The sequence below is a fragment of the Muntiacus reevesi genome, chromosome 3 (assembly GCF_963930625.1).
Source record: "Muntiacus reevesi chromosome 3, mMunRee1.1, whole genome shotgun sequence".
NCBI classification, from domain to species: domain Eukaryota; kingdom Metazoa; phylum Chordata; class Mammalia; order Artiodactyla; family Cervidae; genus Muntiacus; species Muntiacus reevesi.
Genome location: NC_089251.1, coordinates 193,295,089 through 193,313,219, shown reverse-complemented (window position 1 = coordinate 193,313,219; position 18,131 = coordinate 193,295,089). Strand labels below are relative to the sequence as shown.

Here is an 18,131-nt window from a genome sequence, read left to right as displayed (position 1 = left end):
AGGGCAAAAGTCGAGTAGAAAGTACAAAACAAACTGCAGATACGAGCTCAGTGTTATTCAATTAAAAGGCATTTTAAAATTTGTTTTAAAGAAACAAGTTGACCCTAATAAAAGTCTGAGAAAAGAAGTAGCAAATTGCCAAAAACAGGGAAAATATGAAGCTACGTAAAATCACAGAGACATTTTAAAAACTGCAATGGAAATCTTACTGCATCTTAAAACTTACTTCACTTTGCAAACTGTTTAGGCGTCTTAAACCTACGTCCTTATCGTTAAAAAATTAAAATCCTAGGTTTAAATTAACTATCACGATATGAAAGAAATGGGAGGCTCCGGAAAGAGCGTGCTTTTTCTGACTAGTTCATAGAAAGAACTGAGCTATAATGGGATAGAATTTTGCTTTCCTAAATATAAGGATTTAAACAATTCTCCCGCCCTCCCCAAGAAAAATTCACAGAGTAAAACAAATAAATACGTCTATGCCACTCCCGGTGCAGAATGGGTGTTACTAAAGGCAGGAATGTGTAGAGGAGAAAAGATGGGCCTGGTGGCTGTGAATTCTCTCCATTCACAATGTTCTGAGTTGTGGCAATATGAAGCGATAAGGGAAAGGGACTGGAACTTTAGGTTTACTGAACGATTCTTGGTATTCTAATGTGGTGATCACTTCGGTTCAAAGCCAGGAACCTCAGCCTTTCCAGGTCCCGGTGGAGAAAGCTGGAGACTCCTGGGCAGGACTGGGCTGTGGGAGGGAGGGAGACTGACCCAGTTCAGCGCCGGGGTTGGCGCTTCCAAGCCAGATGGCGGCGCTTTCCACTCTAGGTTTTCTGCAACCTTGTAAGGAAGTGGGCGCGGGCTGAGCGGAGTCTGCGCCTTCTGATTGGCTGGCCGTCTCAGTGATTGACAGGACCCCGGACTCCGCCCCCGCCCCTTTATTGACACTAATGAGCAAGTTCTTCCCACCGCTCTCCTGCCTGGAAGTGCTGACAGATCAAGGCAACAAATTTCAATTACAATCCCTAATTTGTGTCCGCAGAGTGTTTTTTACCCATGTTAGTTCTCTCTGGCGCATCAGTCGAGGCAGATCTTGGAGCAGCAGGAGGAGGTGGAGGGGGTGGGAGCGAAGGAGTCTATCAGTGAGAGAGCGCGCGCGAGAGACCGAGGGAAGGAAACTTGGCGGGCGCGTCGCTGGTTCCTCGGATCTCAACACAGTCGCGAGAGAGGAAACGCCAAATTTGTCTCTGCCCGCGGCGGGGAAGGGCGCCGATCCGGGCCTGCGGGAGGCCCCGAGAGTCGTTCAGATTTTGGTGGGGGAAGGAGAGCGAGTGTGTGCGTGTGCCCGCGCGCGTGTATATGAGCGAGGGGCGGGCGCCGGGCGGCGGGGATGGCCGAGAAGCGGAGGGGCTCGCCGTGCAGCATGCTTAGCCTTAAGGCGCACGCCTTTTCGGTGGAGGCACTGATCGGCGCCGAGAAGCAGCAACAGCTTCAGAAGAAGCGGCGAAAGCTGGGCGCTGAGGAGGCGGCCGGGGCCTTAGATGCCGGAGGCTGCAGCCGCGGCGGCGGCGCCGGCGAAAAGGGCTCCTCCGAGGGAGATGAAGGCTCTGCGCTCCCGCCGCCGGCTGGGGCGGCTTCCGGGCCCACCCGGAGTTGCGCAGACCTGGAGCGGAGCTGCGGCTCCCGGGGAGCCGCGGGTGAGTCGGCCCCTCCCGCCTAAACTTCTTTCCCGCACGTCCCCTCCCGGTCCCGCGGGCCCGTACCGCCGCGGAGAACCTGAACTTCTGCGAGTTGTGGGCGTGCGAGCGCGCGGTGTCCCTACGCACCCAGGGCAACTCGGCCACAGGCGCACTAGCGGTGGGTGTCAGGGCTCAAAGCTCCCGCTGCCGTGGCCGCTCCTCCGCGCAATTCGGGTCACGGTCCAAACGGTTAAAATGCCGCTTCCAGTCTGGCTTCTCAGGCGGCCGCCGCCCACTCGGCGAAGCTCACCCGTAGCAGCTGCAATTTGCGGCGTTCAGCGGTGCAGATCTGTGCTTTCCGCATCTGCCTCCCTTGGGCTTCTAGCCCCTGGGTGCTCTTTTTTTATTTCCCAACTTTTCAAAGCTAAAGAGTGGGGTGAGCGACGGCGTACCCCCCCGAAACCGAAACAAATGCCTAAACCGTTTGGGCAAACCAGGAAGAGGGCGGTGTATTTGCAAACGTGGTTTCCCAAGGGCTCGCTAAGCGGTTCCCTTGCGTCCCTCCACCCTTGGTTCCCGCTGCCAAGGCCGACGGCGATCTTGGGCTTGTTTCTCGCGCTCTTCTGTTCCCTGTGCTGCTTTGCTAAGACGCTCAGGACGGCCAGGGAGTTTGGCGAGGGCGGTGTCTGAAGAGATTGCTAGAGGATGCCTGCGGCCGGGCCCTAAGCAAGGACGCCGATTGCGGAGCGAGGCCCAAGGATCTGAGACCAGGAACCCGAGCGCCAGGCGCTTTTGCTCTGTGCTCTGCATGGCTCGGGGTGTATCGGGCACGGATCCCAGACTCCGGCTGCGGCACAAAACTAATTTTGGGGCCTTGACCGGGCGGAAGCGGGGAGGGTGGGGTGGACTTGGGCCGCACGCCTCTTCGGGACTTGAGACTTGGGGGCCAAGAGGGCCCTACTTGAGCGTCGAGTGTCCGCCCCTTCGGCTGGCGGAGCAGGTATTTACCTACCCGTGGGCCTGTTACAAGGGCCGGATGGCAGGAAAGCTTCCGTTTCTCCCGCGGCCCTTTTCTCTTCCCAGTCGCCCTCGGGGGGTTTATCTCCCCACGAGGCTTCCCATCTCGGGCCCTCACCGGTACCCCCTCTCTGCCCTTTGCTGCCCAGGCGGCTGTGAGGATGGCTTCCTGCAGGGCGCTTCCCCGCTGGCATCCCCAGGAGACTCCCCGAAGGGGTCCCCGGCGCCCGCCCTGGCCCGGTCCGGGACCCCGCTGCCCTCCCCGCAGGCCCCGCGGGTGGATCTTCAAGGAGCTGAGCTCTGGAAGCGCTTTCACGAGATCGGCACGGAGATGATCATCACCAAGGCGGGCAGGTAAAGGGCAAGCTGGCGCGAAAGGGAGATGATCATCACCAAGGCGGGCAGGTAAAGGGCAAGCTGGCGCGAACGGCCCGGCCCCGGCCTCACGCCACGCCTTGGTGGGCGAGGGAAAAGAATCTGCAGCACGGTGCGGTCTCTGGTTAGCAGTTTGTACAAATAAGACGAGGCCCTCGGTAGTGGTTCACTTTTGAGACCGACTTGCCTCCCTAACGTGGAGTGCGGTCGCCACGGTCGCCAGCAGTCCTTTCTCGTTGGATTCTGCGGAGAAATCACTGTGGCCGCCGAGGCGGTGACGGGTGACTACTGATATTGCGTGTGCAGGGGTGTTAAAGATTCGTGATCCGACTTAGCATCTGTTCAGGTATTTAGTTAGACTTTCGTTATGTTTCTGGAACTGTGGAACAGATTATCCACCACCACCATTACCCCTTTTTAAAAAACTCAGTTTACTCTTTAGCAAAACTGTCGTTTGCTTTTATAGATTCGAAACTTGCTTTATCCAAAGATTCGCTGGCAGTATGAGAATGTTTTGTGTTATGCTATCTTGATATTAGATTAGGATGAAAGTTACTGGAATAATCGGTAAACCATGTTTAATCCCTGCAAAAACAATTGCTCTGATTTTTAAAAACCATTCTTTCTATAGACTCACAGTTACTATAGTTCTTTTTTTTTTTTTCCCTAAATGAAATCCAACAAATTAGCCTAAATTTGCTGAGGAATACCAGAACAAAATTTGTAAGTTTTATCTATGTTTTGAAAGTGTGAAATTTCCACATCCATCAGTTAGTAAAATAAATGGACTTGTTAAACAGATCATGTTAATTCGAAGGCGCATAGAAATATTTCCGTTTTTAAGTTTTCAGTTCATTTAGTGCAGTGAAATCTATGACTGCTATCTTCCTCAAAAGAAACTTTTAGCACACACACAACTCTTTCAGGGAGTACACATGGCAAAAACCTGGATAGTATAAAAGTATCCAAACTTATTAGAAATTACAAAAACATATTTTATTGAATCCATATGCTACCTTCTACATTTTCACAGAGCTTTTATTAAGGATCCAAATTCAGTCTTCAACAACACATAGCAGCGGTTGTCTTATAAAGGATGTAGTTAAACACCTTTACTCTTTATCTTACAGGTGCACTGAGAAAAACACTTAAACAGCCAGTGTATTAAACTGTTCTCATGCCTAGTTAGGAATAATGGACTTTCTTTTCTCTGGAAGTGGTCTTTAATGGCATTATTGTTATGGAAACATTTTTGGTAAATAACAGTACTAAAATTTGTGTTATAAGGTTAAATTAGCAAAAATTAGATTACCTGGAAGGGTCCTAGACATAAATCAGTAGATGAAAGTTTTTTGTTTTTTTCTTAAAGAGGGAACTGCTTATATATATATATATATATATATATATATATATATATATATATATATATATATATATATAATTATTGTGTGTATACACACACACACACAATAATTTGCTGTTGTATTCCTTGCTACTGTGCCTTTTTAAAAGATAGATGCATTTACTTTAGTATCTCCTTTGATAAGCATCTCTGGGAAGCTAAAAGAAATGTGGGTTTCACTTGTTTTAATTAGCAAAGTTGTGAGTAAGTGTGGTTAAATAAAGTCTTTTCAGGGCATGGTAGGGGAAGGAATGATTTGGTAAATATACATTGTATTTAGTTTCTGCTTTCAATAAAGAAGTTTTACTATACCTTTCAAATTTAGGGCAACTTTTTGCACTTCACCTTTACCATGCGGCAGACAGGAAGTCCCGTCTCAATAAAGAACATATTGTTTGGTTATGGCATGGCACATTGGCTCCGTGTGCTTTTTTATAACCCTTTTAAAATTTCATATTATATTTTATCACTTTTAGAAATTCAAATTTTCTATTTCTACTATTTGGAGCCCTTTATTATTTGTTTTATTAAAGTCAGCCTGCTTACTGATTTTTGTTTAAAAAATAAAGTGCTTTCTCTACCATTATTTCTTCAGTATATATATGTGTGTGTGTGTGAGTATTTGGCTTTTAGGTACACTGACATTTCAGTAAACATAGAATGCAAGTACAGGTATAACAAATTACATTTAAATGATTCAGTTTTGATACAACCTGCATTCAGATTCTTTGAATTACATTTGCCAAAGTGAATGCTATAAATTTGTCCATGTGAAAAATACAGATTCAAGAGCTTTCTTTGCTTATTCATTCTTCAAGCATAATCATAACCCAAAGCAAAACCCAAACCGTCTTTCCTCCCCTCCCTTATACATAGGCGCATGTTTCCAGCAATGAGAGTGAAGATCTCAGGATTAGATCCTCACCAGCAGTATTATATTGCCATGGATATTGTGCCAGTGGACAACAAAAGATACAGGTACAGTGATCAGATGGGTACAGAGGATAAGAAAGCCCCAGGATTTCACAGGCTATGTGGATTTCATCTGTACTAACTATGATATTTGTTTCCAGAAGCCTGTAGAATGATTGGATCCACAGTCCAACCCCAGTCACTTGCAGTAGTCTAGATGGTGTCTTCTCTTGCAGTAAATGTGAACATTTATTTTTTGGTTTGCTTTTAATAGATACAGAAATGTCTTTAAGTGTTGAGGAATTTTAATAAGGGGCCAGTTTAGTGTTGGTAAACTAAGTATGTCTTTTATGTTGATCACATTTTGATTAGGATTTTGAGAGGAAATATGAAGTAAAATTTGTAGGTGTATGTAATAGTTAACAAACTGTTTCAATTTCTTCCTGATTGTTTTACGACCTTTAAATAAATTCCCTTTATTTTGTTATGTACAAAATCATGTGTATACAGTCTTTTTTCCCTTTAAAATGAGAAAATTATTGAAGATTTTTTATAATTTAGGAAAACAAAATCATAATTCATTATGCTATCAGGACATCTTTAAGCTGATAATGAATTTGTTATCTTGTTGTTTTTTTTTTTTTTTTTTTTGGCTGGTGGTTAACAGAGAATTTTTAAAAATTATTGTAATATTTGGGTTTTGAGAGAATGTATTTATCTAGATATCAAGTAAAGCTGGATTCCAGTAAAGCTAGAGAAGATACTTTCTTCAGTATCAAACCAAACTTTGCTTTTCCTTCTGTAAGTAAACAAATCAACAGTCTTCACTGACAATTATTTTTATTTTCCTGGGGAGTTGAAAATGCTAACATTTAAAAAAAGGAAATTCCGAGTGGCAAGTTGGAAGACCCTGCTTTAAATTTTGGTCTTTTTTGTTTCTATCTTTTAAATAAACACCTAGAGCATTTAGTAAGTTTTTAAATGAAATCAGATTTGGTTTTTATTACTTTTTAAGATTTAGGGAGTCACTTTTTGGAAACAGGTTTATGGTGTCAAAAGTATACAGATTTAATTAGTAGAAGCACATATGGAATGCTAAAAATATGGGTAGTAAAAAGGACAGTTTTATGATTTGCATTTTGTATATAAGTTGTATCACTTATTTTAATTAAATAATTCATTAGGGAGTTTTGTTAAAATTGTCTGCTATGTGATAGAAGCTAGAAGTGCCTTGAAGTTTATTCTTTAAGTATACTTGGTTTAAAATCCATATTCTAATTTGGGTTTCTGCAGAGGAAAACAGTGTAAATCTATTGAGTTTAAAAATCTTTCCTTTCTCTTCTAAGTTTGTCTTCTATTCCTTCCTCCAAATCTCTTTCATATATTTTGGATGACTTATTTAATTGATCCTTACTATTCACATATAAAACAAGAAAATTTTCAAGAATTAATATTAAGATGCCAGATTTTAAAAGATCAAATTCTAAAACATAAATTTGCTTTCAGTTAAATGGCTTCTCAAGAAAAATTTGTTTTTAGCATTTGTATTTAGAATGTTTCACAAAGAATATGTAACATGTAGCATTTATTCTCTCAGTAGGTGTGGATTTTTGAGCTGTTCAATGTGCATACTTTTCAAAATTTTGACAGAGCATATTCTATTTATTTTGGCAATAGTTCTGTATCCATTGTGCTGCTTTTTCTTGCATTTCTAAGATTTACATTTTATTTTCCAACTTTTTCAGCAATAGTAGAAATAAATATTTTGGCTTATTCTCTGCTATCAAAGAATGGTATTTGGTCAAATAAAAAATGATTGTGACTTATTAGAATATAAAATTCATATTCACAAAGCCCATGCACAGAGCTTATTTATTGAAATTACACTGTATCAATTAAGGGAAATTGTTTTTATTGTTATTCTTACTTTTGTGATAATGTATTTTTTCCCAAGAAAAGGAATTAGAGAATAGAAGGCATACTGAATTCAAAAGAGAATGAAATGTGTGAACATAGTTGAAACAGTGGGCCTCACTAGGGATATTATGAAAATACTTCATGCTATTTTAAAAAGAAAATTTCATACTATACTGGTAGAATTCTTTGAGACCATTAATAAATTGTTGCTTTAAATTGTATGGCATATTTTAAAACAAAAGGAAGACAAACGTCCAAATATATAATTTCATTTTCTATCCTTTTCTAAATTAATCATTGATATACTAGTTTCTAGTTTTTAAGTTAGTCTATTTTAAACTAACAATAAGTGATAGTCTGAATATAAGAGTAAACATTATTATCTTATGTACTACTTGAAACATTGTTAATTTAAGTGTGTTATTTTTATAGAGTCAGTGTTGTTGACAGACATAAACAAGTAGAATAGAATGTTTTGCCTCTTAATTAGAAAGGTAATATTAATCAGATAAATCATAATTTTAAAAGTTTGATGTATATTTTAATTAGTGGTATAAAAATTTAAAGATTTTCTGACAATAGTTAAAAAAGAGAATTAGAAGAGATAATAGCCTATGTTTTATGATTATACAGACTTTTAAATTAAACAATATCCTCAGTTTCTAGTGTAATGGAGTTAGAAAAAAATAATTCTAAATGATAATAGATGGAACTTTTTTCCCTATGAAAATAAATTTACTGTACATTCTGACAATTTCCCCTTGACTTTCTACCATGTCTCTCATCACTTTGAACATAAGCCTAAATTGGGGAGTGATAAAGAAAGACCGTTGAAGATATAACTCTCAAGTATTTTTGAGATTTCCTTAAAGCAGAGCTTGACAACTTAATAGTTTCTTCATGTCAATTGCATATCCAGAAGAAAAATGGAAAACATCAGAATACAGACAGAATGTCTAACGTGAATAAGTGTGATTTATCCAAATTGAAATTCTTGCATTTATGGTGGAAATAGTGTGCATATTTTTCACTAAATCCTTAACATATCACCTTGAGTGGTCAGCAGGCTACCACTGCTTCAGAGAGTTTTTTTTAAAAGTGCTCGAATTCTTATTTTATCCACATTGAATGTAAAGAGCAAATTCTTGAATTTTAGACTTAAAAGGGTGCCCATTTTGTCTGAGTCTACAGAGTTGGAAATTCCAAGAAAGCGTCAGTCCACAAACGAGCCTTGTCCTCGCCTTCTAGGTATGTTTATCACAGCTCTAAATGGATGGTGGCGGGCAATGCTGACTCCCCCGTGCCACCCCGCGTGTACATTCATCCGGACTCGCCTGCCTCGGGGGAGACTTGGATGAGACAAGTGATCAGTTTCGACAAGCTGAAGCTCACCAACAACGAGCTGGACGATCAAGGCCACGTGAGTAGAGGGCCTCCCTAATTTGCCTAGTTGGATGGCACGACCATTATCTATACTGTGTCTGCCTGAAAGAAATGAACTTTTCTAAGATCATGACATTCCTCTCCTGGTTGACTAGAGTGTGCATAGCTATGCAACGTCAAGGGTACATTTTCATTAGAGGCTATGCCTGTGACCAGAGTATTCTATGAAGCTTTTCATAGGTAAAACTGGATACTGCGTTTGTGTTGGAAGACATTTTTAGGCAACACATTTGTTTGAAATTTCATAAAGTGATAATTATTATACTTTGAATATGAAATCTTGAAGTTGGGTGAACAGGGATAATGATTTATGGTGTCCTGCCTGTATCCTCTTCTTTTCCTAGCTGAGGCTCATCATTTGTCAATAATGGCCCAGGCTTATGCTGTGTGTGTGTTCCATCTGCAAACTCCCAATTGTTTTGTAATGACATCTAATGTGTCAAAATATGTTGTAATAATAATTCCTTTTCATCTTAAAACTGAAATATGAAATATATCCTAAAGTCAGTCATTTCAATAATATAGTCATTTTTAACAGTTTAATGATATTCACACAGTGTTGTTTGCAGGTGAGATGTCTACCTTATTATCAATGTTTTAATAAATAAGTAACTCTGGATATGTGCTGATTTCCACTCAGTGCTAGCATTTCTGTTAGATTTCTGTTATTTGAGAGAGTTTTGACTGAAGCAGGATTGAAGTGCTTTTTGAAGAGTATATTGTACATAAAAGGGATACCAATTCATCCATTTCTCAAAAGGGTGACATGAAGATAGCTTGTTTATGGGCCAATCTTTTAACTAAAAAAAATGCAAACTGTCGTAAGATAGTAATACAGTGATGACAGGATGTGATTTGTAAGTTGCTAGACAATCTTAAGCAATTGATCTTAATGAAGACATTCAAGTACACATTTCATTGTGGCACAGATGCAGTATCTGGGTTTTTAAGACTCATCTCTCTCAAATTGCCAGTGCTTTTTATTTGTTGCCTTTTATAATTTAAAACCTAGGAAAAAAAAATAAAGCCTAGTACATTTCACTTCAGAATGATACAACTTCATGTCCTGAATTTTAGTACATTACTTTCTCTTCTTTTTTTTATTTATGTACAGTCAGGTTAATAACAGTTCTTTTTCACTTGACTTCAGTGAAAGAACATTAGTTTCTTCTGTCTCAATGAGGGTGCTAAGTGTGAAATTTTGCCAGTGTGTCCATTGAAGAGTCTTTACTTTTTTTTAGAATAAAAAATTGAAAAATAAATCGTACTAAATGTTGATGATTTTCAAAAGCTTAAATATACTCTATTTTTTTGGAGTTCTATAGTTTGAGTGTATATATATATTTTTTTTTTTGAGTACATATCTTTTAAAGAGATAATGGATCTAAAAACTATACACTGTCCTAGATAAGATACAAACTCCTTTAAATAATTTAAATAAATATGGTGATTCTATAATTCTAATTCTGATCAAATTACTGGCTTTATACCTAATACTTAATATATCTACAGTATTAGAGGTAGTAATTTATCTATCTATATGATTTTAGATTCATAATTTTGCTATATTCTATTTAAAACAGCATTCTCTAGAAAAATGGGACCAACAGAATATGTTACACACGCACACACATGTACACACACACACATACACACACACACATACACACACACACAAGAGATTTATTTTAGGGAACTGACTAACACAGATATAGGACTGGTAGGTCCAAAATTTGCAGGGTGGATTGGCAAAGACCCAGAAAAGACCTGATATTACAACTTAAGTCTGGAGGCAGTCTGGAAGCAGAATTTCCTTTTCCTCAGTGGACCTCAATCTTTTTTTCTTAAGTCTTTCAACTAATTGGATGAGGCCCACCCACATTACAGAGGATAATATGCTTTACTCAGATGTCTACTGATTTAAATCACACAGCATTTGTTTAAAACACAAAATAATAGATTGCCAATTGAACCCCAGTTGTTTATACCTGAGTAATTATAATATTTCACTATTAAGAAAAATAAAAATTTAGAAAACAAGCAATATCTATAGAAGTGTGTCATCTTCCAAAATTTATTTTTCTTTTAAAGTTGTGGCAGGATGTAATACTTTAATATAAAAAAAATAGTGTGTGTGGGGAATGGAGAGAGAAAAATATGTACCTATGCTTTTTGGAAGCAAGAAAATTGCCTTTGCTGTTAGCAGAAATCACGTATTGCTTGATACTAGAGGAGGAGGTAGGAGGGAAAGTACTCTTGTCTGTTATTTATTTAAAAACAAAAATTTTAAAGACTTTGTAAAATGTAGTAAGAGATGAAAAGCCAGTCTTTGGCTTCAGTGATCTTCTAACCTAGGCAGAAGAGAAGACTTGGTTCAGTTCAGTTCAGTCGCTCAGTCGTGTCCAACTTCTTGCGACCCCAAGAGTCACAGCATGCCGGGCCTTCCTGTCAGCACACGGATTATCGCGCCGTCAGAGCAGCGCAGTACGGCAGCCATTTTGTTCCAGCCAAGAGAGATTGGTAAAGCTCTGCGAAGAAGGTGGCTGTCACGTTTTCTTTTTTGCTCAATTTTATCACCCTGAATAAGATTAGATTAGAGATTAGGAAGTCATATTCTACTGTTGATGTGATTCAGGGTCTGAGAAGACAACAGTACTATTGTGATGGGACTAACGTTTTTTTTGCTCAATTTTATCACCCTGAATAAGATTAGATTAGAGATTAGGAAGTTGTATTCTACTGTTGATGTGATTCAGGGTCTGAGAAGACAACAGTACTACTGTGATGGGACTAACTAACTCCCTTTCTTGATGCAGGGACCTCGCAGGGACTCTCACCCTCTGCCGTCATATGATAGGCAGCATCAGAACTAAGTAATATGCTTATTTTGACTCAAACCTAGTATCTTTTTTAAAAAGTAATTTATTCTGCTTCATAAGAAGTCAAGAAATTGAAGTAAAGGCAGAATTAGAATTGTGAAGAATATATGAGAAGGAAATTGGAAGACTATTAATGGTTAAATTTTAAAATATCAGTTATTCCACCAATGTCAAACCTAATGTCTTTAACATGGGGAAAATGTGTATTAACCTACACATGGGAAAGCACCCTGTGTTTATGGACAGAGATTTATGTTACTATCTGTGCTAATAGATAGTATCCAAAAGAAAAAATATCCTCTGTCTAAACAGAACAGAGAATACGGAACATGCAGATCAGATTATAATTATTTGAGTTTCAGTAATGGATTTTATCATTGTTGTCTTTTTGTTCATAAGGGCAATGGTTCTCCTAGTTCTACTTGTTCTAATAAATAAGCAAATTATTCATGACCATTTGTCATTATAACTTTGATAGTCATTAACAAATAATGCTATTTTATATAGAAGAACTGAGGCTTGTTTAGCAGTCCCTAAAAATTTGTAGGGATGTACTAAATTCCTATAGGTAATATTGAGAATATATATATTTTTTAAAATAATTTTCAGGTTACTGTTGGCAGTTACCCTTTAAAGTATAAACATAGGCATGCCTCAGCTATTTCTATACCCTACTCCCAGTATATCCCACCTTAAGTCATTTTGGAGATTGCATAAGGATATAAACAAATAAATACTATTAAAATATATAGAGCTGTATGGAGAAATCTGCTTGAAAGAAAAAAGATTTCACAAAACAAGAATTTACTTTTCATTGACTAGTAAACAGAAACCTAAATGACTTTTTATTTCCTTCACTTCAAGTCAGTTAACTCTCGTCTTCTGGAACTGACCATGCCTTTTATTTTTGTTTAATGTAAAGTGACTTTTTCCAATTTTTCTTCGGCTCTGGAATTTATGAATCACTAGAATTAAATCTTGCTTTTTCAGACTTTTTATCTGATTACTGCCAGACATACATTTTATGTTTATCTTAGTGTATACACACACACACCCCAACAGGCAGTGTTTTGCAAAACAGAACTTATCCTTACTATATACAGCATGTTCGATTTTTCTGCTTTATTTGCTAATTTTACTTATCTAAAGATTTCCCATTGTAACCCTTTAAATTGATTTTGTGAGTCATGAATAAGTTGAAATTCTTTCCTTTTATATATATGGAAAAAGATTTTTCCAGACGCTGCTGATTTGTGTTGTGTCCCCCCAGATGACAATGAGGGCTATTGCCCCCTCTTGCCCTTTATTCAGACTCATGCTATCCCTCCATCAGGCATGTGTGGTGAGTATCATCATTAGATTTACTCTCCAGGCATTTCCTCCACTGATAGAAAGAAAATTTTAGGGTTAGAAAAACCTCACAACTGTTGGTTAATAATGGAAGGTAAATACATACTTTTGGGGCAGCAAACACACTCTATAAGTAGAGAGATGTTTGGGTTGACCAGTGATTCTGAATTTGGTTTATTAAATTGTGCACGTCCTGAAAAGCATGAAGCAGGTCAACCAACCACTGTGGTTTTTTTCCTCAGACTTTTGTTTAAGCATTTGTCCAAACTCCTAACACTTCAAAGCTTGAATTCAAGTTGTATGACTCAGGAAAGATATAGATTTGTTAATTAAACTCATGAGTGAATGTTTGAATTTGGATTTCCAGCAGCACATAGAAAATCTCATTGGGTGAAGCTATTTCTTTACCTTCCTCCTCTACCTTGAAAGTGTAAAACAAATGAAGAAGAAAACATTCATCCACAATTCCATCATCTAGAGATGACCACTGTTCATATCTTTGTATGGGTCCTTTTACTGTCTATTTTTATAAGTTATGGTAAGTTTAAAAACAACTCGGATCCTTTATTCTAATTTAGGATTTAAAAAGAAGTATTTCATTATGTGGCTAAAAATGTTCTAAAAGCGTTAGTAATGGCTGAATAATGCTGTAACCATTGTGTGGATTTTCATTTACCTAACCAATCTATTCATGTCAGTGGTTTATAGTTTTTCCACTGTTATAAATGATGCATTGCACATCTTTGTACATGAAACACTTTTTGGGATTTGGAATATTTCCTTAGGATAAATTCTCAGAAGTGGAATCATTGGGCAGAAGGCAGTTGAACCATATTATCAGATTCTCTGAGTTGAGTCTGAGAGCTTTTTCATCCCCGGGCATCTGGGTTTTGGAAGCCTTGTTGTGATTAAAGCCCGAATGCTGGACTCTCCAGGCAAACCAGAGACTTTGTGAACCACACATAAGGCAGACCCTGGAGTATCCTTAAAATCCCTTTGCCCTGGAGTAGACATGTTGTAGTCACCAACAGAGGAAAAATGTGTTCTGAAGAAAATCTTGGTGTGCAAATGCTTATTTTTAGGGGACGGGTGTGGTGGAATTAAAATAATCATTTCAATCTCATTTTTATTTTTATTGTTTTGGACTCTGTGTTCTATTAGGTTCATTATAAATAAAAATGCTGATGAATTTATTCTTGTGTTTTCAGAAACAGAAAATGTGATGCTATATTCATATGGTTGCACACAGGGCTTCAACCAAAATAATTACTTGCCTTTTTTTCTTTTATATACACACTTTCCAAACAACTTCCTAATTGTCTCACTCCAGTTTTGATACACTTTATTAAATTGGGACTTTCACAGCCTTGGGTATATTTATTTCTAACTGGGATTTGTTTTACACATTCAATATTTAGTCAAGGGGTTGAGATTGGGTAGAAGTTGCTGACAGATTTGTCTTCTCTTTCCTTGATATAGATTATACTTCATTCTATGCACAAATACCAACCACGAGTCCACATCATCCGTAAAGACTGTGGGGACGATCTTTCTCCCATCAAGCCTGTTCCATCTGGAGAGGGAGTGAAGGCATTTTCCTTTCCAGAAACTGTTTTCACCACTGTCACTGCCTATCAGAACCAGCAGGTATTGTTTTCAGAATTGGAATCTTTTAATTTCACTTTTAATTTCACTTGCAGATTAAAAGCTAGCTCTCTCTTTCACTCTATCTAAAAGTTAAGAATTGTCATAAAGTGCTTGCCAGGTATGACATCCAGAATGTGTATATATATATACATATATATATATACACACACACCCACCTGTCAACGCAGGAGACATAACAAAAGGGGTTCGATCGCTGGGTCGGGAAGGTACCCTGGAGGAGGTCGCTGCAACCCACTCCAGTATTCTTGCCTGGAGAATCCCATGGACAGAGAAGCCTGGTGGGCTATGGTTCATAGGATTGCAAAGAGTTGGACATGACTGAAGTGACTTAGCATGCTTGCATATGTAGTAACAATAATTATTTACCCAAGATACCCATGTAAAGCTCCTCTAGTGAAGATTTCTTTAGACCAGAATGTCTCTCATGACTGACAGTGTAGGTTTACTTTCTATTTTGAGACATTGAATCCTGATGTCATAATTAAAATTAGAAAGCATGTGTACTGACTAGGAAATAGACCTGTAGACTATGAAAGTAAGTTGTATCACAGGACATGAGATTTGTCAGCTCACTTTATTTTAAAGCTGCCATCCGTGTGTTATGGGAAGTATTTCACAATCATTTATCCTTCTTATAGGTACAGAAGGGCTGTTTCATTAATTGTGATAGAGGGTTACACATACACTTACTGTCTGAGAGATAAGCAATTGTGGAGTAATCCTTTCATTAAATTAGAAATAATTTGAGAAGTGAAATTTTTCTTTTCTCTATAAGTGAGCATTAATATATGTCATTATTTAAGGCTGTATCAAGCAGGTGGAAAATTGAATGGAGGCAGTTATTTGACCCATGCAATTTTTTGGCCAGTTTTCATAAGAAATAGCTATGTAGTGGAGCAATGTGGTCTGTGGTAGATTTTTTTTTAATTTTCAAGGGTCAGCAGCATTATTTTAGATTTTCACTTCTCTTGACATTTATATACATCTCAGTCAACAATCTAAGGCTTTATAAGCTCTCTGTTTTGTTTTCTTTTGTTTTAACTTTTCTTGGGAGATTTGAACCCTGCCTTGTGAATTCTCCCTTAGGGCTGAGAGGCTCATCTGCTCTCGTCCGTGGGTGACACCACCCAAGCTGTCTTGTCCTCTCAGGCTCACATTGTCACACTTTTATGTAGGCTTTTAGGAAAGAACATGAAATTAACCTTTAAAAGGGCTGGAGATAATTAATTTTTTTTTTTTTTAAGATATAGCCCCCTTTTCAGGGCTTCTCAGGTGGCCCTAGTGATAAAGAACCCACCTGCCAATATAGGAAATGTAAGAGATGTGGGTTCAATCCCTGGGTCATGAAGATTACCTGAAGGAGGGCATGGCAATCCACTCCAGTATTCTTGCCTGGAGAATCCCGTGGATGAGTCCATGGCAGTCTGCAGTTCATAGGGTCACACAGAATCGGACAGGACTGAAGCGGCACATGCATGCTCCCTTTTAGTCTTTATTGACTTTGTTACAATATTTCTTCTGTTTTATGTTTTGTGTTTTTGGCTGTGAGGCATGTGGGATCTTATCTCTTCAACCAGGGATGGAACCTGAAGCCCCCTCATTAGAAGGCAAAGTGTTAACAACTGGGCCAGCAGGAAGTCCCAGGAATATATTCTTAAAATGTATTAGTCATAGAAAATGATTTTTTTTTCAGGAAAAATACAATGTATAAGGAGAAAAGAGGCATTTTGTACCTTTGGTACCTTTTAAACAACCCTGTTCATCTTTCTTCCCTGTCTGTCTCTCTCTGAATTACACATTCAATTAACTGTGTATTAAGTGTTATTTTAAATGTGTATTTTCTTCACGCCTCTGTTATACAATAAACAAGATACAGTGGGTTTTTGATACATAATGATGACTAACATCAACTCACAAATGCTGATAAATCAGTTAAAAGAATGGAAAAGTTAGAAGAAAGGAAATTGATCATGAAAAATGTAGTTGTTCTTTTTCTTTTAAACTTCCCAGCTGTATTTTGAAGAACTTATGGGAAATTGGTAGGCTTCCATGCCTGGTGGTTACCAGCATAAGCTCTGAAACTTGGGGTCCCAGTCTGGTTCTATGGCCAAGTAACCTTATAATCATAGAAAACTTAAGCTAGTATAAAACAAAACTTAAAATCGGGGTAATAACTACATCTAAGTTGCTATGAGAATTAAATGAAATAATATGTACAAAACTCATATTACAACAGACATGGTACACATGTAATAGATGTAATGTCAGTAGTAAAAATAAGGATGCTAGTGATTGCAATGTACCTCTTTTTAAACAAGCACCATGATATAAATCTGAACTTTTTAATTTTTTTTAATTTTTAAAATTTATTTATTTATTTACTTTAATTGAAGGCTGATTACCTTACAATATTGTGGTGGTTTTTGTCATATAGTCACCTGAATCAGCCATGGGTGTACATGTGTTCCCCATCTTGAACCCCCCTCCCACCTCCCTCCCCATCCCATCCCTCAGGATCTTTCCAGTGCACCAGGCCCGAGCACCCTGTCTCATTCATCAAATCTGGACTGGCGATCTGTTTCACACTTGATAATATACATGTTTCAATACTATTCTCTCAAATCATCCCACCCTCTCCTTCTCCCACAGAGTCCGAAAGTCTGTTCTTTACATCTGTGTCTCTTTTGCTGTCTCACATATAGGGTCATCATTAACATCATTCTAAATTTCATAATATGTATTAATATACTGTATTGGTGTTTTGCTTTCTGACTTCACTCTGTATAATAGGCTCCAGTTTCATCCACCTCATTAGAACTGATTCAAATGCATTCTTTTTAATAGCTGTAAATTCTTTTTTAAAATGCTATTTTTAGCTTTGTTTTTTCATGTATTTATAGCTCAGAAATATTTTTTTAAACTTCTTCCCCTATACTTTTTTTTAATTTTTAATTTTTTTATTGGAGTGTAATTGCTTTATAGTGTTGTGTTGGTTTCTGCTATACAACAATAAGAATCAGTCACATGTATGCGTGTATATCCCCTCTGTCTCGAACCTCCTTCCCACCCCACCCCAACATCCCACCCCTTTAGGTCATCACCGAACCCCAAGGTGAACTTCCTTTGCTAGCCAGCAGCTTCCCATTAGCTGTCTATTTTATACATGGCAGTTTATATGTGTCAGTATTACTCTCCCAATTTATTCCACCTTCCCCTTTCCCACTGTGTTAAAATACTGTTTTAAATGAATGTTTAAGTCATTAAGTTTTCTTTAAGCATTATTTAAATGAACAGATAATGGAGTTATAATGAATTATAAATAATTCTTTCAATGGCAGAGTGGTAAACATAGTGAATTACTTAGCAGACCCTTACATTATCTTGTTTATAATGTAGTTTCATCCCCAAACTTGGAGAAGGAAATGGCAACCCACTCCAGTGTTCTTGCCTAGAGAATCCTGTGGACGGAGGAGCCTGGTGGGCTGCTGTCCATGG

General features: G+C 38.3%; 1 protein-coding gene across 1 annotated transcript in view; it reads left to right on the top strand.

Moving 5' to 3' along the window:
* Nucleotides 1-18,131, top strand: part of TBX18 (T-box transcription factor 18) — a 30,517-nt gene continuing 12,386 nt past the window's right edge. Inside the window, exons 1-5 of the mRNA XM_065931356.1 lie at nt 1-1,691; nt 2,840-3,044; nt 5,344-5,445; nt 8,545-8,716; nt 14,448-14,615. Coding sequence (XP_065787428.1) covers nt 1,385-1,691; nt 2,840-3,044; nt 5,344-5,445; nt 8,545-8,716; nt 14,448-14,615 — 954 coding nt within the window. The 5' untranslated portion in view covers nt 1-1,384. The remainder of the gene's footprint in view (nt 1,692-2,839; nt 3,045-5,343; nt 5,446-8,544; nt 8,717-14,447; nt 14,616-18,131) is intronic.